This window comes from Chrysemys picta, chromosome 25 (genome assembly GCF_011386835.1).
Source record: "Chrysemys picta bellii isolate R12L10 chromosome 25, ASM1138683v2, whole genome shotgun sequence".
Lineage (NCBI taxonomy): Eukaryota > Metazoa > Chordata > Testudines > Emydidae > Chrysemys > Chrysemys picta.
In genome coordinates, this window is record NC_088815.1 from 13,211,103 (window position 1) to 13,226,770 (window position 15,668).

Genomic DNA, 15,668 nt, shown 5'->3' on the forward strand with positions numbered 1-15,668 from the left:
CTCAGTTTACAAAAACTCTTTATTAGCACTAGGAACCATGTAAAATCCAACCCCTGTCACAAGCAGGGCTGGACGCGACCGTTACAAAACTCCACGCGCACCACCCTGGCCTGGGAGGAGATTAACGGAAAATAACCTGACCTCTGCCTCGGCTGGATCGGGGGAGGCGAAACTGGGTCAGAGGGGAAAGTGGCCACGCTCCGAGGCCAAGGTGCCCGCTGCAGTATGAGTTTGCTCCTTGCCATAGGCCACGTGAGTCAATTCCAGTGCTAGTGAAAGTGAGGGGACGAGCTCTCCCTGCTTTGAGGGGACACCACACAGGCTACCACTACAGCTTAGAGCCACCCTGCTATTCCAGTCCTGAGCCCACCTTGAGCACAGATTGCCCCAGCGTTCGTGGGTTGTGTGGGACGACAGGGAGGGTCTACAACTAAAGGTGCCTCCCTGTGACCCGGGGCGGACACGAATTCCAGCCTCTGCATGCAAACCGCAAAGGCGAGTTCTGAGAGGAGCAGCACCGAGGCCTGGTTAGAAGAGAGGAAAGCGTACAGTTTATCCCATTCCAGCTTATTCAGTAAAAGGACTAAGTGGGTTGAAGGGGGCGGGGAAGGAGGTCAAAAGGCAGATCCCTTAATCCCAGAAACTTTACACTTAAAAAAGAAACCCACCCACAGTATTGATACATAACAGCGATGCGCCATGTGTGCGCGGACGCCCAGAGACAGAGCTTATGTCTAGAACGGAGGGAAGAGAGAAAACGCGTGTAAAGTACACATCACATCACTTCTTACATACCCAGCCCAAGGATGGAATGTCGGGAGGCCGACCCAAATAACGGGGAGGCGGGTGGTGAGAAAGGATCCCACATCCGATTGCCTTCCCTGGTCACCAGAAGGGGCAGGGAGACAGGGCTTCACAGGCGGTTTCACCTGCATGGCTCGTGAAGCCATGTTTGCTGATCCTTTTGTGTATCTGGACTTTTCCTGGTGAATAACACTGAGCCAGGCGCGGAGGGGAAAAGCCATGATTTCTTTATACAAATAAATACAGAAGGGGCAGGGGGTGGAATTTAAAACAATCTGAATTGGGGGGGGGGGAATGATTTATTTCAAAGATCTAACGAAGAGATCCAGCGGAACCCATCCCATAGCGCGGCCCAGTTTTCTACAGGGGGATAACGTTCCAATCCTGTGTCCAGGGCGCTCAGCATCTTGACACATTTGGCTGTAGATGGCGACAGGTTTCTGGGTAACAGCAGAGACGTAACAACTGCGCAACAGTCACTGAGCCCTTTTGATGTTCACAGCCGGAGAAGGAAATGAGAATCAAAGGACGCGGGGGGGGGGGGGGGGGGGGAGGGCTCTCAGGTGACTGGCAGGTGTTGCTCCTACAATGTAACACATTTTGGGTGGAGGATCCTGAAGCTGGAACTTAAGGGTAGGGGTTGATTTGCAATTCAAAGAGGGGGGGCTGGACAGGTTGCGGGCAGGGGTCCTGTCCGGATTGTTCATGTTGTTGGCAGCAGCTGCCATGCCAACAGAAGCACCAGAAAACAACAGTCTCCCCCCGCACAGGGAGAATGGAACAGCGGAAAGTCAGGAGGTGGCAGGGACGGCCTGCCCGTGGCAGATCCTGCCATCTCCCCCAAGGAGCTAAACTCCCAGAGTTCGCTTTCTATCCTTCCCCACTGCCCAAACCCTCCCCTGTAAAATCTCCTCAGCGCGGCTTTGCAGACAGAGCTGCAGCCGGCCGCCGAACGGCAGCACGGGGGTGGACGCTGTTTCTCGGAGCACAGGCTGGGGGCGAGCTCCTGAGCTGGGCCCTGTTAATGGGAAGGTTGTTAAAGGGGCAAAGATATCCTGAAATCGAGTCTGGTAAAAGAAAAGAATCGAAAGCGGTTGCAGTTTCTACCCCAGTCCCTGCGGCCGGGGGCCTTCTCCAATTTGGGTGAATGTTTACACCCCCATTTTCCTTTGTGGAGAAACAAAATGTTTCTCTCTCCTGTTACGGAGAAACCCAAAACAAGGCAAACTGACCAGAGAGGAGCAGAACGGTGGGTGACATCCTGGCCCCACGGAAATCAGTTTCATGAAGTGCTGTCAAATGCACAGGGTGGGGGTGAAAACGAGGGATGTAAAAGGTTCACCGGTAAGCATTAGGCTTATCGTTAACCGGCACTTAACCGTTAACCCCTGCAGCTGGCCGCACTGGCCAGCAGGACTCCAGCCCCGGCCGCGCCGGGCCGGGTGGGACACCTGGAGCGGGCCCGGCCGCGTCGGGCAGGACACGGCACCGGGTCGGGCGGGCTGGAGTGGTCCTGGCAGGACCCCATCCCCTGCTGCCCTGCCAGAGCAACATCAGTTAACGGTTAACCAGTTAACCGATAGAATTTTAATCTTTTAACTGGTTAATTTTTTAAACCGATATTTACATCCCTAGTGAAAACATAGGGAAAATACCCACCCACCCCCAGACCTTTTAATCCAGGCGGAAGTGTGAGTTTTAAATGAATGGGGGGGACCCTTTAAGCCGAAGCAAGAAACACAACTGCAGGTGTTCTTTTTACAAGAGTGGCACACGTTTTCAGAAAGGTCCAATAACAGCACCGGGCACCCACCGTTCCAGCTGAAATCAACACCCTCAGGAAAAAAACAACAAGCCCTGAGAGGATCAAGTTGGATCTCCCAACAATTGAGGAGCTCAAATTCAGTGACTACTTTTAAAAACTTTGCACCTCTCTCTGTTTGCGCTCGCCTTGCCCTGCCCAGGGCAGGGGAGTTTGGGGGAAATTTCAGACAGAAAATAAAAAGGTTGGTTATTTGGGTTTTTGGGTTTTAACCCCATTTACCAGCTGTAGTTAGAACAGAGATGGATCAACAGTGGTTTGGGGCATAAGCACAGAGAAAAAGGGGTGTGGATAAGAATCAATTTACCCGTCAAATCTTACCCTAGTGGGAGGCTTGTACCATTTAAGTGAATTCCCGCTTTGCTCCAGTCCTTAAAAGCGATGCTTCAAAGTGCATCCGCTAAAAGAAGTAGGTGAGATTCCTGCCTGGCAGTTCTGTAACACTCGGTCCAGCAGCAGCAGTAATTGACATTAAGCCGCTAATAAATATTTCCAACGACTCTCCCTGTCTTACATCTAGTATTACACTATACAAGAGTAGGACTCAAGTAGTACGAAATTTCAGATCTGGAGGAGGAAGAACAGTTTTAGCCAGAATCTGCCGTGGTTTTCTACCGTCCCTGAGGAGAAGCAGGGGGGAGAGTAGATGATGCATTGTACAAGAAGGAGCTGAATCGCGTCCCTGCTTGGTTTTACACAGCACAGCAAAACACTAGACCAGAAAGGGACCTTGCTGAAATGAGCGAAGACAGCAGTTAGCCATCTCAGGGCAGGGGAGGAGGGAGTGATTCACGGCCACCGCCTATGGAGCGTTTCATAACAGATGCGTCAGTCAGTCAAGGGTCTGAGCGACCCACTGCCAGACGCCTGGATTGCAGGGAGAGACCAACGCCTCTGACGACAGCCTGCAAGCAGGCGAGAAGCGGCTAGTCAGCGAGGGAGGCACATGGTGCTAGCACTGGACTCTGCGCTAGGCCGTACCCGAGGGCGGATGGAGTCGCTGCTCTCGCAGGTTTCTCTGCAGTGCACAGGGCCCTGAGTCGGCTGACTTTCACCAGCTCCCCAGGCGGACATTAAAGGATCCCTAGCCAGGTTACTAGGCCCCTGGGTCTTTGAATCCCTGCGGGCCACATTGCTGTTGTGTGTCTGTGGCCCCAGCTTCCTGGACCGGAGATGTAGCGGCCCGGTAATGTTACAATATTGACGCCCCCCCCGGCGGTGTTAGCATCCGAGCTTGTAAAGTATTGATCGCCCAGAAGAGGGCGCTTGGTACCTTTGCAGGATGGGGTCCCTTCCAGTTCTGAAACACTCACCCACTAGGGGAGGAAGAGGAGAGGGGACAGCGCCCCCTTCTGACATGGGCTGGAATTGCATTCGCTTTGATCAAAACAAAACGGGGGAAGTTCTGAGCCGAGTCTCCTCGACCCAGGTGGTGATGCTGGGGCAGGAGGGGACTAACCCTCCACTCGCCCAGCAGGCTTGTAGTGTGGAGGGGAATATCCTTTTGGGGTGAGCGAGGCTATTAAGATAGCGCAGGTGCACTTCCTGGCTTTTTACACCTTGGCCTCGCAGCTGGGTTTATTCGGAGGTTTCCAATCTGCCCACTGGAGAGGAGACCGAGCCCAAATCCGCCCTGCCCTTTAGTTCCCTCTCTAGTAGTTTGTTTTACGATCAGAGCCGTGATTTTACCTTTGGGCACAAAACAAGCTGAGGGCTGGGGAAGTCTCAGCTCTTAAACAATGGTGCCACTTCTAAAATGGTGAATCCAATTTTTAACACACCCCACACCCCCCTCTCGAGCTGCACCCTGGTGCAGACCCTCTGGGTGCAAAGTTTCAGCTTCAAGCCAATTTGTATGGGCTACTTATAACACACACACACACACACACACACACACACACACATGCCGCGCCAAAGGGTAACAGATTGCACCGCCCGCCCCGTAGCACAGCTGTCATTCCAGAGAGGGGAAATGGCAGCGCCGGATCTAAACCCCTCTGCCGGAGGCCCTACGTTCGCTCTGGGGACGAAGAGCAGCCGCGGTGTCAGCCCACCCGGCGGGTGTTTGGACGACAGAGGAGTCTGGTGCTGCCTGGTTCTCTGGCTCAGGACGACGGGTTCGCAGACACAGGAGCTGGCTCTACTCACAGGGCGGCGGGCGGGTTTTCAGCAGGCTGAAGGCAGCGAGCTGGACTCAACCTTCAGTCCTTTACTGGCCAGGAAGGCATCCTGCTTGGGGTCTCGACCCAGGAACCTCCTCAACATGTCACACGCATCCACGGACCCTCCAGGACGCAGGATGTAGTTCCTGTAATCCATACCCACCTGCAAGGGGAGACGGGGGAGACAGACAGAGGGGGAGGAGGGATCAGGGCATGGGAGACCAGCGAGGGAGAGAGTTCTCATCCCAGAATGCTGCTGCCTGCGCTAACCCCCTCCGCATGCTCTGGGCTGATCACAGCCAGGGAGGGTCTCCCCGCGGATCACCTCGCCCCTCCCGCAGGGCCGATATTCCCACAGCAGGCAGCATTTCTATCACGCACTGGGGAGACAGACAGACAAGAGCTTCCGTTACCTTACAGTTCATGATCCCCTCCTGCTTGAAGCGCGTGTGGAACATGTCCATGGAATACACTTCGCTCCAGAGGTAGCCATAGTACTGGGCATCGTAGCCTCCAGCCAGGTGGCCAAACGTGGCCGGCATGTTCGTACCTTGGGAATTAAGACAGACACGTGGCCTGCTGAAGAGACGCGCTGCAGGAGTCAGGCACTGAGACAATTGCCCGAGGAGCGGGCGGGGGGAGGAGGGGACACACCCTGGACCATGACGTCCTTGATTCAAGCTGCAAAAACCTGATGTGGAAATTTACCAGCCCAGGCATCAGATCAACTTCCCTGTGATCACGGGGGGGTGGGGATTTTCCACCATGCTCGGCACTCGCTTAACGCTGCTCCCAATGGAGTGAACGGCTCGTTCCCCGAGCCCAGCGCTCCTCGACATGCCGCCCTAACTGTGGCTGACGTGCCCAAGCAGAGCAAGGCAAAACTGCCTTGATAGGCTGGGGCTGGGACTAGCCAGTGGCTCTAGTCCCCCTGCTGTGGGGCACAGGGGAGCGATTTCTGCTGGTCTTTCGCCCAGTTGGCACCGGGCGTTTTGAGAGTCTGCCCTGGACCGTGCGGAGGCAGGAGGCCAGGAAGAGAAGAAAAGCTCCTTCCCCTTGACATGATCTTCAGAGAGAAGATTTTACCGTGGACTGGGCGGGAGCAGCCGCAGCCCCTCTCCCCAGAGCCTGTAGAACCAGCCTGCCCATCAGTGCCAGGTGGGTACCTGGGGTGGCGGGGATGCCCAGCACCTCCTCGCACAGCCGGGCGTACTCCTCCACGGGGTCTGCCTTCGTCTGGGTGTGAAGGGCCTGGTCCACCTTTGCCAGGACGATCTGACGCAAGTTGAACAGCCCTGTCACAGGAGGGGAGAGGGAGGCAAAGCGTGAGCCAGACAGCGCCTCCGCGGGGAGGCCACGGCAGGTGGGTAACAGCCGGCCGAGAACGGCTGCGAGTGCCTCCCCCCCCCCACAGCTCTGCCACGACCCCCCCAAGCCTATCCTGCAACCTCCCACTATTTCACTCATGCCCCTCAATCCAGACCTGCAGCCCCTCCTGCCCCATGACTGCTAATGATCACAGGTGGGTTCCTTCCCCGCCAACCCCACCCCCCACTGGCACAGCAGAGGGGCGAGACAAGGCCGACCCCAATGGGAGGGGAAGGCACCATGGCTCCTACCTGTGTTCGCCTGCCTGGATTGGATGAGCTTCTCCAGCAGCTCGTCGGGCATGGGGCTGCCGGTTTTGTAGTGTTTGGACATGCGCACCAGGGGCTCCTTCTCCCACACCCAGTTCTCCAGCATCTGAGACGGGGCTTCAACAAAGTCCCGCTCCACGTGGGTCCCGCTGAACATGGCAAACTCTGCCTACAAGACGCACACGCTGTTACAACGCAGCCCAGTCGGAGGGGACACAGAGTACCGACCCAGATCCCCCCTGCCCCAGTCAGTGCCCACCTGGGGGTGAGGAATGAGCCAACCCGGCTGGCCACTGGAAGCCCACAATTCAATGATCGGGCTTGGCAAGCACACAGATTGGAATTTAGAGCCTCCATCCTAAGTGAGATGAGTTTGTTGCTCTCAGGCTTGTCCCCGAGAGTGTTCGCTTGTCCCAAGCCGCCGCACTGCGTGGCACAACGGTCAGTTATCGCGTGAGTGTGGCAATGGATTGGCAAAGTGGGGGCTGCGGCTCATGGGCAGAGCTGGGTGGGATAGCAGAGTGTCGGAGGAGCTGCAGGTCGGGATCGAGGGACACCGGCAGAGCTGTGCAGGAGGACGTCTGCACCCCTTGCTCTCTGCCTGGCTCTGGCCAGTGCTCCAGCCTTCTCCCCTTGCAGCATTCTGTGGCGCTAGGAGGAGCCAGCGCCCCGCTGCCCCCCATGCGGCCCCGCCCTTACCTGTGAGCAGAGCTGGTGCATGACATGGCCGAACTCATGGAAGTAGGTCTCCACCTCGTCATGCTGCAGCAGGGACGGCGCGTCCGGCGTGGGCTTGGTGAAGTTGGCTACCATGGCAGCGACGGAGATCTGACGGCTGGAGTCCGGCAGCAGGCAGCCCGGCTGCAGGCCGAAGCAGGCCGCGTGCCCGTACTTCCCCTCCCTGGAGTGGGTGGAGGAGACTGTCACATCCAGCCTAGCCCCGTCACCTAGAGAGCCTATCAGAGCCCAGGGGTTGCCTACAAGGCACTGACAGATTCATGCAGGCCAAGTGCTCGCTGGGATCGGCTGGACCAACCGCACCCCTGTTCCTTCTCCATCGGGATCAAGGTACATAGGAATGGGACCGAGCCAATCCCACTGCAGGAGCACACAGCAGATCTCAAGCTGACCCTAGCAAGTGGTTTGGGACGGCAAAGCCCCCCAGCTGCCATCACCCCAGGGTGAGTTATATAGGGGAGCTGGATGTTCGGCCTTGTTGTGCTGCTTTGGTGGGAGCGGAGGTGGTCAGGCACCCACCAGAGAGAAGAGAGAGGCTGCAGGGATGTGGGATTCAGGAGTCCTCTGGCAGCTGTGGGGGTGGCTGTCACTGCAGCTCAGAAGGGATGGGGAAAACACCCCAGGGCTGGGCCTGACAGAGGTGTCAGACAAGGAACACACCCCAGAGCAAGGTGCATTGGAGAGCTGCTGGGTGACAGTGGGAAACCCCACTCAGCATCATATGCCCTCACCTCGTAGTCAGGCCCTGCTGACTGCAGGGATAAAGCTAACGTCCCTCTGAGGGGAAGGCGGGCAGTGCTGACGTACTGCCAGGGATGGATGGCACAAGGAGAGAGCCACAAACACAACTCCCGCCCTCAGGTGGCAGCGCCACACCCTGCCCGACGAGCCATAGGCAACCGGTTCCATAGTCACACTGGGAAGGAGTCCAGAGCCCCAAACCCTCCTGCAGACAGACTCCCCAGTCGCTCCAAAGGGGGTGCAGGAGGTTCCCCCGTGTGCCTGGGTTACAAGATCCACCGTCCCCAAGGGGCCCTGCAGGATCCGGCCCCTAAGCCCGTCTCCCTCGCTCTGGTGTTGCGGGGGAGGACTCACCGGGGGTACAAATCCAGGTAGAATTGCCCGATGGTCTTGCCCGAGGCGATGTCCTTCACCGAGTAGAGCTGGACGTCCTCGTGCCAGACCTGGGCGTGCTCCTCCGGGTGGAAGCTCAAGCCCAGCAGCTCCTGGTAGATGTCCAGCAGGCCAGCAGTGACCACCTGCATGGGGAAATACTCCTTCAGCAGGTTCTGGTCCACGCTGTACTTGGTCTCCTCCACCTGGTTCATGTAGTAGCGCATGTCCCAGGCGTTGATGCGGGCGTCAAACTCCAAGTCCCGCTTCTTGCACTCTTTCTTCTTCAGGTCCAGGATCACGGCCCGTTCCTTCTCCCCCAGGGGCTTCAGCTTCTGGGCCAGCTCATCTGGACGGACAAAGAGGGGGAAGGTGCATGAGAGAAGGATGTGCAGGAAAACCCAGCCCCGCCCCTTCCAAAGCCAGGTGCGGTACCTAAGAAGGAAGCCACGGTCTTGCTGGTTTTCGCCATGTTCATTTCCAGCACGAAATCAGCGTGCGTGTCGAAGCCCAGGAGGTCGGATTTCTGAGCCCGCAGGTCCACCAGCTCCTTGAGGATCATGCAATTCTCCTGCAACGGAGAAGAAAGCGCAGCCCGTGGAGCTGGAAGTGCCGGGCAGGGAGGAGGCACGAAGGCCAAGGTGGAACAGAGCAGCCATCCCGGGAAAGCAGCAGCAAGTTAGCGCCCTCACGCCCAAAGGCTAGGCTAGGACCCCCCAAGCCAGACAGCCCAGCCAGAGCCTCCACCACCCTTTCAAACCCTGGGCTTCTCCACGGAGAATGCTCATTGGCATGGCGGGTTGGGTGGCTTCTCCACTGAGAATGCTCATTGGCATGGCGGGTTGGGTGGCTTCTCCACTGAGAATGCTCATTGGCATGGCGGGTTGGGTGGCTTCTCCACGGAGAATGCTCATTGGCATGGCGGGTTGGGTGGCTTCTCCACTGAGAATGCTCATTGGGATGGCGGGTTGGGTGGCACAGGCCCCTGGCCTGAGTCCCACCACGCTTGTTTCAAATGGGCCACTGAACTGTCCTCAGATGATGGTGCAGTCGCCACTGATCTGGGCCAGGGTGACGCTTCCCCTGTGCCCTTGGCCAGTCGGCACCAAGGGGTTCCGGGCCACATCTGGCACCGGTGACCTACATACGGAAACACTCTTTGGTGCTTGGCCCCCATGTCAATGGCCTGGATGGGAGGCTGCGGCTTAGGGTGAAAGCCAGTGCTGTGCTCTAGGCTAACAGGTTTGCGTGCTCAGGAGTTCTGCCCCAAGACCTTCATCCACCTACCTCCTTGCACCTGGAGTTGAACATTTCCTCCACCTTCCTCCTCGTCTCAGGCACGTAGCATTTCTTCATGAGGGGGAAATAGTGCGGGTACTTCAGGGTGACCTTCAGCTTGCCGTCCTCTGTCTTCTCCAGGGAGTTCAGGAAGTCCTCGGGGAGCCCCCCTGGAGGAGGAGAGGAGACAAAGACGGACGGACTTTGAGGGTTACCTGCAGACCCCCACACGGCCACGCCGCTCCCCAGGCAGTGCGCTCTGGGGCGGCTTAATCAGGAAGCACGAGAAGGACTGTCTGCCCTGCAAACCGGCGAGCGCACCAGCCAAAAGGGGCTGTAACCGGCAACTCTCACGCTGCTTCACCTGGACCGAAGCAAGCTCAGGTCAGCAGCAACTGCCAGTTATTTCTACTGGAAGATTCCCGCTTGATCGGGCAGTTACAGGGCGAGCTCGGAGGAGACGGATCATCGTCACAGAAGGGGGATGAACCAATCCGTGAAGACTGAGCGCCAGGAGAAGCAAATCTTCCTGGAGGCGCCAGTGGGCCCGGTTCCTCCGACCGCGAGCAGCCCTTACCCAGTTCCTCCTTGGAGAAGGGCAGGTAGGTGGTGTCTTCGTTCAGGTTCTTGTTGAAGTCGATGCAGAGCAGGCTCAGCCTTTTCTTAATGGCTTTGACTTTCTTTTGAAAAAAATATAGACAGACACGTCGTCAGAGCCAGCTGAACCGGGGGAGGAAGCAGAGCATCGCCGTTGGCCGTGCGTGGTCAGGTCTGTGCGCATCCGGTCCCTTAGCGTTTGTTACTGGCTTCTCTCCAAACAGGGCTGGCTGTGCAGACACAGAGATCTCAACCCGGGACAGGCAATCTTTGATCTCGCCTGCTGGAAGCCCGGCCATCACGCCCCGGGCCCGCCTGTGTGTGGCCAGCTCAAGGAGCGGTGGGTGTTTAAGGTCCGTCCGGCCATCGGCTGATTTCGTTTCCCCTGCTTGTCAAGTCCCCCAACCGCCCTCCAGCCCTTCCTGCTGCAGTGCGGCCCGTGAGAGGAGAGTTACCCTAGTCAAGCTAACTCTGCTCACTGTTCCCCAGCTCCCTTACAGAACCTCTGCCCCCCACATGCAAACTTCATGTTACTATCGCTCTCGGGCTGGGGGCGGCTGTCATTCCGAGGCTGCTATGTTCTACTGTGGCTCTCTTCACCCTGAATCCCTCAGGGTACAGAGATTAGCTCCCCAGGCTGACAGGTGTATTATCCCCACTTCACAGGAGGGAAAATCTGACTTGTCCTGAGTCAGTGATAGAGCCAGGAATAGAACCCAGGAGTCCAGACTGACAGTCTTCTGGTCTAGCCACGAGATCACACTCCTTTAGCCGTAGTTACCCCTCTGCACAGCTATTTACCATACTATTGACAGTCTCACCTCCTGCGTCTCCTCCGGGAGGTGAAGGCCATTTCGTTTACCCAGTTTAATCAGCCTCTCTAGATACCTCTTCGCTTCAGGCCTCAGGGAAGCACTTTCCGCCTTCTCCTGTCAGACAAAAAGGGGGAGAGTCCAGAGCTGAAGGGGCGACAGTGCAGGGAGTGGGGTTTGCTAATCTACAGCTGCGACACAGCCACAGCAAGTTATTTGTGTAGGTCCTACGCACGGACTGTTTCAATGTCTGCGGACCCCGAACTAGAGGAAAACACCCCCCTAGAAGGGTTAGATTCAAGAGGCTGGTCCCCACAGATCCCAAAGCACATTACAAATCATTAGCCAACCCTGAGCCTCCATGGGATGTAGGTCAAGGTCACCAGCCTGATTGTAAAGATAGGGAAACTGAGGCACAACAAAGGGCTGGGACTTGCTCAAGGTCACACAGTGAGTCAGAGCTGAGACTAGATCCCAGAAGTCCCAATTCCCCAGTCTCTTGCTCTAACTACTAGACGATATTGCCCTCACATTGTGATTTAGTTCTAAACTGAATAGGACCGACAGTAGGGAGAGGGACTCATTGAAATTAAAGGGAGGTCCCTGTGCACTCCCTGTTGGGATGCTGGGCCTGTCATCTACACAGCACTGTGAGCCACTCAGGTTATCCCCCCCCCGAACCTGGAGCCAGACGATCCTCTGGTACACGTCCTGCCTCATGCTCATCTCCACGTCGAAATCCGAGAGCTTTTTGTCTGCCTCCGTGCTCGCCGTGCGGATAGCTTTGTGAGGGGAGACGTGCTGGGGGAAGTCCAGCGTGTTCCTCTGAACTGAAACGACAAAGCCAGGAGTTCAGGCTGCAGCAAGGGCCCCGGAGCGCTACAGTAGGTGCCGGTTTCACAGTCTGGAGCCTGACACATAGCCCAAGTGGGGACAAGGCAAGCTGCTCCCACTGGCACGTCCCACACCTCACCCGGAACAACCCCTTCTAGCACGGAGTTCGAGCCGCCGCAGCTCATTCAGTCCTTGAGGTCTCTGTTGAGCCTCCTGGTCTCAGAGCCAGATCTGTGTGTCAACGCTACATTGCAAGTTCCTTGAAGCAAAGATCTTGGCTTCGGACTGCTCCGGAAAGCATCACATGGCTCTGTTTGGCAATACTACGTAGGGCGTTGGTGACACCTGACCCTTGGCACCCAGCCTGCCATGACACACAGGCAGAGTGGTGTGGGGAAGCTCGCACAGCGGTTGCCTATCTAACTCCTGACTCTGACCGGTGCCATCTGTCTCCCATTTTTCATGAGCACTAGAATTCAAGCCCTAGTTCTAGGGGAAATCCTATGACGCTGTGGAGGCCAGACAATGTGTCCCTGTTAAAAGATGCTGCCCTATACACAACCACTGCTGTCTGCTTAACCGGAGAGACAGGATTAGACAGAGCACTGCTGGGTAATCAGGAAATACCTACACATCCCGTTTGCCACTCCCAGGAACTCGGGGGTTCAGGATTGGGCCCTGGGACTCTCCCTCAGGTCAGCGTGGGCTGGGAAGGATGCACCCAGCTATCACTGCAGAACTGGCATGGAGAACACCAGTGACATGCCAGCAAGGCACCTAGCAGTCAGAGTACCTAGTGCTCCCCTCCTAGAGATCACAGCGACTTTGTTGTGGGCGCTGGATCTACCTCAAGGGCTACACCTCCCGCAGCAAACCTCATTACTGTAACTCCTCACTGGAGCAATCAATGCTGGAAGCTGCATCATACAAAGAACTTGGGCGTTTTGCAACTCAGGGATTTGCTAATGTCCAGATAAAGTCCAGCGGGGTTGGATTTTGGCCAAAGATAACAGGGTAGGGGGAGGTGCTTTCGTTTGGTGAGGCGCTCCAAACTCTGATTTTTTTAATTGTTTAGTTGCTAGGAAGGTCTTTTGAGACAGACTAAAAAAACCCCAAATAATCACATTTTAAAACAATGCAGTTCTAGCGTGGATGCTTCTCAAAGCCTCCGTGTCCACAGCCTGGGTTCTCCTTGCCCACTTCCAACTTCAGAAGGCAAAGGCAGGGAACATATCCCTTACCACCACTTCTGTGCAGCCCTGAACAACAAAACCCCGCAGCAGGGCACTGCTGTCCCCACAGATCCACCATGAGAATTCTCTGTTGAACAGAGAATTCGGGTGTGCCCGGAAAGGGCTGACAGGTCTGCAGATGTTAACACCATCTCTGCTTAGTAAGGAATCGCCCACACACACTTGTTTTTTATGTGTGGGAAAATCAGAGAAGGAGAGTGCAAACTCATGACACTTCCCTTGCACCACTGGTGGTCAGACTAGGGAAAAAAGATACTGCCAGCAGGGAAGGTTGTCTGATTTATGCACCATTGAGAATAAACAGGTGTTACCCTGAGGCCAGCTTCATTTATAAACACGGTGTTATTTTTTCACAGCATTTTAACTGTAGTTCGAAAAAGAAATACATTGTTTACACAGAGAAGGGAGCTCACACCCACGTGTGCCCATCCCACATCTGATCATAGAAGCTAGAGATGGAAAAGCCCTGGTCCCCCAATCATCTTCCGGCCGATGCCTGGTTGTTTCCTACAGCACACTGTCGAGCCCTCTGTCCAGATACTGCAGCAATAGGCAACTTCCAAGTCCTAAGTGTTGCTTTTAAAAATCACAACTAGTGGGGCTTCCAGCAGCTCCTCTTGGAAACCATCCCACTGCCAAACTCACCATCAGGGAGATTTTTCCTGACATTCTGTCTCTGTTTCCCATCCAATTTCATCCCACTCTTCCTAGTTATGCCCCACTGTATAAACACTAATGAGGACATGTAAGAGAGAGGCTAGTGGAGTTATGCAAGGAAAAACCAATTATTCTAGACACTAGAGATGCATACGAGCTAAAAAGCACTCAGCTACTAACAAGAGCTATAGAGGGTTCCAGAAACCAGCCAAATCCTGTTCGTCCACGTACCTGTATATCCCACCTCTGCATCAGCCAGAGCTTTGAGGGTATTTTCATAGGAGACCTCCCCCTGCTCCTGGGAGCCCACCCGGTCATACACCTGCTTGGTCCTCTCTAGGAGCTCCACGGTCATGTTTTCTATTTGCTCTGCTGTCAGGTCCCATCTTAGTCGGTTCACTGGGGGTCTGTGGGACTGGCTGTCCACAACGTTACCTGAATAGGTAGGAAAGAGATCTACATATAAGATATTGCCCTAGAAAAGTGTGGCGAGCTCACCCACAGATTAATAAGGCAGGGACTCAAAAGACAGGTCTGGCAAATACCACAGACGCCCTGTAACAAGCTCAGAAGAGAACCCGATCTGTTTGAACCAAAGAGTAAACGGAACTGTTTCCAGTCAATGTTTTACCCCCTCATTTATGGCAACCCCTGAACCAAAACTTGATCCCTTAATTACCCCACCCTCAATCAGACACACATAGGTTTGTTATTGCAGGAGGGCTGGCACAGATCTGTGGCGGAGCTTTGAAACTTTGGTTTGGGGGGAAAGTAACACACACAAAGAATGACAAAGAACTGGTGCAGCAGGGGGTAGGTGATGGGAAGATTACACCTTAGCACCTCAGTGTAGCCTTAATGAGGAGACCAGTGACTGCAGCAGACCCAGATGCAGAGCTGCCACCCAGATGCTGCTGAGAGTAACTCCACAGCAGCGAGCTTTATCTCACTCCAGCCCGGCCTATCTCACTCCAGCCCGGCCGCCCTTTACAAGCTGGGGAGCAGTCTCTCCTTGCTTGCAGGGGAAGTTTAAATAGAGAGTCGGGAGCAGATGCCCAACTGAGAGGCAGAGAGAGAGAGGAATATTGGTTGGAAAGCTTCAGATTTACAAGTGATCTCCTGTAGCCGAGCTGGTCCCTGGATATGAGAGAGACAAGGTGGGTGAGGTGAAACCTTTTACTCAACTGGAGCTGGTGCAATAAAGGGTATTACCTCACGCACCTGGTCTCGCCAACTTACAATCATCGAATTCCAGCTAAACCAGCCTCACCGCTTCCCATTCCCTCCACTCCGCCTTCCCATTCCCATCTCCTTTACTCTGCCCCCCTACCCCAACTTCCCATCCTCCTTCCCCCAGCTCCCCCCCCCACCCCAAACACTGCTTCCCCCGGCCCAACATTGACCTCGCTGCTCTTCCTCTCCGCACCCTACACACTGCCATCCCCCCAACCTATATCCTCTCCCTACTCCCCTCACCCTATACTTTGCCTCTGCCGTCTACATGCCCCCCACCTCCACATCCCCTCCCTAACCCTGCCTCCATGTCCACCCCCCACCCCAGCGCCATCTCCCCCTGCCCGATTCCCTTCCCCCCCATTACTCCCCCCCATCTGTTTTAATTCCTCAGCCCCAAGCAGCCCTTCTTACCCCTCCCCTGGCCCCCCACGTGGCCCTGCCTCCCCAGCTGGGGGGTACCTGTGGGGGGAGCCATGGCGTGCGGGAAGGGCGGATCCAGTGGGCCTGATCCTGCTACCGAGCTCGCCCCAGTCCGAGAAGCGCGGCGCAGCCCCACGCACGGGAACTTGCTCTGGGTCCTGCTCAGCCACAGAAGCGGGGGGGGGGCGGAGAGAAGCGGGCGAAGTGAAGGATTCTGGGAGGGTGGAGGACTGCGCTTGGCCAACCCCGGGGAGGGGTGCGGGGGTGGGCACTGTGTGGCCTGGCCACGGCAGGGGGGCACCCCA

The 15,668-nt window shown here is 56.0% G+C and overlaps 1 protein-coding gene across 1 annotated transcript; it reads right to left on the minus strand.

The window, feature by feature from the left end:
* Position 1: 1 nt before the first annotated feature.
* THOP1 (thimet oligopeptidase 1) lies at positions 2 to 15,564 on the minus strand. Its single transcript, XM_065578498.1, has 13 exons — positions 15,403 to 15,564; positions 13,939 to 14,142; positions 11,645 to 11,793; positions 10,973 to 11,080; positions 10,132 to 10,234; positions 9,564 to 9,724; positions 8,712 to 8,847; positions 8,259 to 8,625; positions 7,125 to 7,326; positions 6,408 to 6,594; positions 5,955 to 6,083; positions 5,202 to 5,338; positions 2 to 4,951 (listed from the first exon to the last, which is right to left on the minus strand). Exons 1-13 carry the CDS (start codon positions 15,416 to 15,418, stop codon positions 4,793 to 4,795), a joined length of 2,058 nt encoding a protein of 685 aa, XP_065434570.1. The 5' UTR covers positions 15,419 to 15,564; the 3' UTR covers positions 2 to 4,792.
* Between the last annotated feature and the right edge of the window lie 104 nt (positions 15,565 to 15,668).